At 43.1% G+C, this 6,066-nt stretch overlaps 1 protein-coding gene across 1 annotated transcript; it reads right to left on the reverse strand.

The window, feature by feature from the left end:
- Positions 1 to 1,270: 1,270 nt before the first annotated feature.
- On the reverse strand, positions 1,271 to 1,838 carry LOC131251662 (uncharacterized). Its single transcript, XM_058252525.1, has one exon. The coding sequence runs from the start codon at positions 1,794 to 1,796 to the stop codon at positions 1,374 to 1,376; it is 423 nt and encodes a 140-aa protein (XP_058108508.1). The 5' UTR covers positions 1,797 to 1,838; the 3' UTR covers positions 1,271 to 1,373.
- Positions 1,839 to 6,066: the final 4,228 nt, after the last annotated feature.

The raw sequence follows: 6,066 nt of genomic DNA on the forward strand, positions 1-6,066 counted from the left end.
AGCGTGCGGGAAAATGCTGGAGGGGTGTGGGTCAATGTGATGTGGACCCCAGTTTAGCGGTTGGCCAGAGTTGAAATTTTCTGTAACAATCCTAGCCTTTTCCCTGTTTCTATGCCCGAGTGCTGCCCTGATCAAATGTCTCAGATAGTCCTAATCTAAGGACATTTGTTGGGTATTACTTCATCCATCAAGAGTCAGATCATATAAATGATTTTAATCATAGAAACATGTGGATGAATCCAACTGTGTATTTAAAATACTTACGAATGTGGAATGCAACCTCTCAAGGGTCCACAACTTTCCATTATTTAAAAACCACACACATGATAATTGGACATTGTACAATTGATAATTCAACTGCTTTCCGATTAGGGCCTGTTTGGATTAGTGTAATAGGGTGTATTGTATTGTATCCGGGTACTGTTCATGTATACGTTGGATGGTTTTCAGAATACATCCAAATCAACATGCCATTAATCAATGTTAGGATAGGAGGAATTGTTCAGGCAAGTATACAATTTTTTATACAGATCAATGTTTGGATAGGACATATTAAGCCTGCATATTGTACAATCATACAACATACAATAGCATTTGTACAATTGTACAACATAGTTTTGTGCCACTGGTCATGGCAACCTCCTCCACAGGTGTGGTCCTGGCGGCACCCGTGAATGGTCTCATTATTAATGGAGCAGATCTCCAAAATCACCCAGATGAAGAAATCCTAACCATTCAAATATTGGCTATCACAGGGATGAATGGGTCCAAATTTGTAAGGAAAAATTAAACGGTTAATATTACCTTTTATCTGCATCTGTTTTGCTGCCACAGTTTGAGTAAGTGATTTGAATGGTCATTCATTTGAAGCTATGCTTTTAATAGCCATGATATTTAAGTATGTAGGCCCCACTCTCTCTCTGTTTTTTTTTTTTTTTTGGCATCAATCGCTCATTTTTCTATTTCACTGTGCTCATCCTTTCGAAACAAAGAACCTTCCTTTGTGTTATGAAGGGGCCACAGCCCAAAAAGTTGGATGTTGTTGACAATTAATCAGAACCGTTCCTGTGTCGACTTCAGCTATTGTTGAGCAAAATGAAGACAAGCTCAGAGATCGAGGGTCAAAACCATCATACCAAAAGCTAACCTGTTGATCAGATGATTAGAACCATTGGATCGAGCTAGTTTTGGGGCCAAGGCGCATAGAATGGGGTTTCTTTAAATTGAACGGTCCCAATTCGCAATCAGATTGGTGAGATGAAAAGATTAATGACAGGCAAAACTACTACTATTCTTGTACTTTTTATTTAAATCCCAAAACCTTTCTTAAACAGGAAAACAGATATAATCTACTCACATTCTCGATCGAGCTCTCAGGACCCTCCGATCTTCGCAGCCTCGAGATCGGCTGCTTTCTTCAAGAAGCTCTGATCATCGTCCTCGATTGCAATCTGGATCGGGGATGTTCCGAGGCCGTCAGCGACGGCAAGCATGATCTTCTTCATCTCGGACCGGAATTCTTCGAGATCAATGGTCCCGCTGTTGTCGAGGTCGAATTTCTGGAAGATAGAATCGTAGAGGGCCGTCAGCTGCTCGGGAGTGGTGGCCACGTCGATACCGAAGTGGGCCTCGATCAGGCGGAAGGATTCGAAGGCCTTACGGAGCTCTGATCGCGAGAGGACACCATCGCCGTTGAGATCGAGGGCCGCGAACTGCTCGTCGACGCTCTTCTTGAAGGCCGATTCGTCCGATACAAAGGCCCGTACCGTAGAACCGTCCAATATCACGATCCCCATCTCTCTCTCTCTCTCTCTCTCTCTCTCTCTCTCTCTCGCTCTCGCTCTCTTTCTCTCTAATCAACCTCCAAAGCTCGAAATGTTCGTCTTTTAAAGGATCCGATGTGCGGCCGAGCGGGCCTTATCACGGACGCGGATTAGCTACTGAACCCGAAAGTAGCGAGTCTGGATACTAAAGTGACGTCACCACATTATTTGGGCCCCACCATGATGTATATGTTGTATCCACGCCATCCATCTACTTGGAGATATCATTTTAAGTTATAATACAAAGAATGAGGAAGATCCAAAGCTCAAGTGGACCCGCCACAGAAAACAGTGGGGACAGTGATGGCCACCGTTGAAACCTTCCTAGGGCTCAACGTGATGTTTATTTGAGATCTGACCTGTTTATAAGTTAAGAAAACACAAATATCAGCTTGATCGAAAACTTCCGTGGCCTGGAGAAGTTTTTAATGGTAATCCCCACTGTTTTCTGTACTGGGTCCACTTGAGTTTTGTATATGCCTCTTTCTTTGGGTCATACTATAAAATGATCTCTCCAAATGGATGGACGGTATGGATGCAACAAATATATCATGATGGGCTCACATAATGTGGTGAAGTTGGGTGGCGAGAGTCGCTACTGATGTTACGTCACCAAGTTCTGTGGGCCAGAACATGATGTATGTCTTGTATCCACACCGTTCATTTATTTGGAGAGATCAGTTTAGGACAAAATGAAAATAATGGGTCATATCCAAAGCTCGAGTAGTCCCCACCACAGAAAGCAGTGAATATTGAACGATTACCATTAAAAACTTCCAGGGGCCACAGAAGTTTTCAATCAAGCTGATATTTGTATTTTTCCCTTCATCCACGTCTTTATTAACATAAGAACAGGTTGGATCTCAAATAAACATCATGAGGACCCTTAGGAAGGTTTCAACGGTGGCGTCACTTCTTTAAAATGATCTCTCCAAATGGATGGACGGTGTGGATACAACACATACATCATAGTGTGGCCCAAGAACTTAGTGACGTCACTTGAGCAGCAGGTCTCGCTCCCCAACCTGTGATCCGCGTCCACCGTCGGCACGGTTAGAATTACCAAAATATCCCTGGGATTGATAGTCTTTTATGTTAGTCTTACACCATTTAAAAAATGGTTGTGAATCTTCAACGGTAGGCCTGAGAAATGTTCGGCAATCTGGACTATCGAAATAGCTGATGCAACTGGGACGGGTCCTGATTGAATATTTGCAGTGATTAGATGATATTAAACGTCTGATTTTTTCTCTGAATTTGGATCATTTTACTTTCTAGCAACAATTGGATGGTTAAGATTGCATGGTCAGCGAAATTTTAGAGATGCGATCCATTCCCAGCGGGACCCACAACCAGTGGATAGTTGCACATCCGGGCCAGATGTGAAGAGAGTGACTCTATGGCATTTTTTAGGTGGTGCAAAACTAGCACAAGAGGAGTTTTCGGACAAACCTACCATTTGTTTGTGATGTCTGATATGCTGGCACGTCTTATACATCCATATCAAATCGGACGGTCAATTTTGGGGGTCTTAATAGTTCAACGGTCTCGATCACATGGAAATTGATCCACTTTTACGGATGGGAGTATCACGTCTCAGAACAGGACAACCGTTGAGGAGAAAGCTTTTATACTCTGCCATGTGTGATGAGCCATGCGCATGTGCTCGTGCAGTGGACACGTAGTGGACATATGTCTTAATTCAAGCAGTCTTAACTGTGGGTCCCACTGAGAACGGGTGGTCATAAGCCCTTCTAGTGAAAGGATATTCACGACTTGCTGATCCTGGACTTCCAGTGGAAGGTCGTCGTGGAAATCATCCATTTGGAATTCAAAAAGAAAACATCCAGAAGCAGAAATTAAACGTAAAATCATGGTACGTATACCATCTAGAGTGGACCACACCATTTTGACGGTTCGGATTCATTTATATGCTGGCCACGTGTAATTGGGACAGGCATGTGTATGATTCATCACATTCTGCCGGCCTATATGAAATAAATATTTCCTGGGTGGAAAATATCAACGTCGTCTTCGTGTCCTTATCTCTTAATCTACACGTAAGAAGTACGATTTTGACGTGTCTGGTATGCATGTTACGCGAAGGATCGTGTGCCAGTGAGACCCTGGCCTCACCCAGGATGGTGCGGCTCTTAACGTGGGGCCCACCTTGATGTATCTATTCTATATCTTCGCCGTCCATCATATTTTAAACATAATTTCAATACATTATCCATAAAATGAAACAGATCCAATTATCAAGTGGACCATACTATAGGAAAGAGTTATGATTGACTATTAGTGGGCTTCAAAAGTTTTATATCATACTGATTTTTGTTTTTTTCCTTTCATCCAGTATTAGGTGGACTTATCAACGGATTGGATGGAAATTAAACACTAATAAAACATTCAGATACGCCCTAAGAAGTTTTTAATGGCAGGGCATTCATTCACCACTGTTTCGTATGGTCAACATGAGACTTGGATCTTCTACATTTTTGTGCCATAAAATGATTTGGGAAAACTTATAGACGGCATGGATACAGAATAGATACATTTAGGTGGGCCCCACGGTAAGGGCAGCACCTTCTTGGATTAGGCCGTGGTTTCACCTATACCGCTCCCTTTTTATGGAGGGCGAATTGCGTCTGTCTAGGTATCGGCGTATCGCTCCGTGGGGCCCACCGTGATGTACTGTTTTATCCACGCCGTCCATCCATGTTGACAGATCATTTTTAGAGCATGAGCCACAAAGTGAGGCATTTTCGATCCTTAGAGTGGGCCACACCACAGGAAGTAGTGGTGATAATGAGATCCATGAATCGTGGTGGCCCCACAGTGTCCGTCCAGCAGGGACAGGATGCAATCCGTGTCCTAGATTGGACTCTGATTCAGCCTCATCCTGTCCATCTGTTTCTCCTGCTTATTTTCAGACGTGTCCGCGATGGTCACAAGATGTGTCAACGGTGGCGGTTCAATCCCTACTACTTCCTGCAGCTTGGCCCACCTGATCTTTCAGTTGATTCTTTTTAGGGCCATGCCCTAAAATGAAATGGACAAATAAATGGACGGTGTGGATTTCTCACAAATATCCAATATTTATGCGAAACGGTGGAGGGGCTGGAGTGCTTAATTCTATGACTTTACGAAGAGGTTGGAGCAAATAAACATCGCGTTGGACCCGAAAAGATTTGATGGCAGTTGACGTCATTGTTTCCTGTGGTGTGGATGAACAGATGAACGGCATGGATCTGCCTCCTATTTGGGCTCATGCCCTAAGACGGATGAACGGCATGGATAAAATATACGTATCACAGTGGGGCCCACAGCATTTCGGGTCCGGCGGGCACAACCTATTTCAACTTGCAAAGTGGAACGTGGATCATGGCAATCGATGCCGTGGGCCCAGCAAAGCCCACGTGGTTACATGGGACTTTCTCGCCGTTTATCACGGTGAGCATGAAACGGACGGGTAAAACATGGTTTTCAGTCTGCACAGAAAAGATGAGCCGAAACGAATGCTCCGAATTTAATAGGTTCTTAAGTGTGGCATTTAAGACGGCCCACTGGATGAACGGTGCCGATTGATCTTCGCGTACGGTCATGCGTAAAGACGGCCCACTGAATGAACGGTGCCGATTGATCTTCGCGTACGGTCATGCGTAAATTGTTATCCTTTGAGAAAATTTTCCATGTAGACTTCACTTTTAACTCACTAGCCAAAGTAGAGCTCTAATTTCCTACTTTCCACGGCTAAAGTCTATCTATATAGATCATTTTTATTCAGATTAAAATACCCTCAAGCTTAAGAGTCCTATTACGCGGATCTCTAACGACGTTGCTCTCATTCCAATCTCATCCCCAACTCTTGACAAAGGGTTTTGAAGAGAAATAATATAGAGAAGTGGCAGCCCTCATTCAAATCTCATCCCCAACCCTTGACAAAGGATTTTAAAGAGAAATAAGATAGAGAAGTGTGAGAAGAGGGAGAAGATGACTCCTCCGTTGAAAAAGTCACGCATGGGTATGATATTTTTCCTAACAGTTAATGGTTAATGAAAATTCTTAATGATAAATGGAAATGATGATTTCAAATGTTGAATGGTGATTAGGGTTTAGTGGATGGTGAATGGGAATGGTGATTTTGAATGTTGAATGGTGATTAGGGTTTAGTAGATGGTGAATGGTGATTTCGAATGTTGAACGGTGAAAATTCACTGAGTACCTTATAATTTTGACTGAG

The sequence above is a fragment of the Magnolia sinica genome, chromosome 7 (assembly GCF_029962835.1).
Source record: "Magnolia sinica isolate HGM2019 chromosome 7, MsV1, whole genome shotgun sequence".
NCBI classification, from domain to species: domain Eukaryota; kingdom Viridiplantae; phylum Streptophyta; class Magnoliopsida; order Magnoliales; family Magnoliaceae; genus Magnolia; species Magnolia sinica.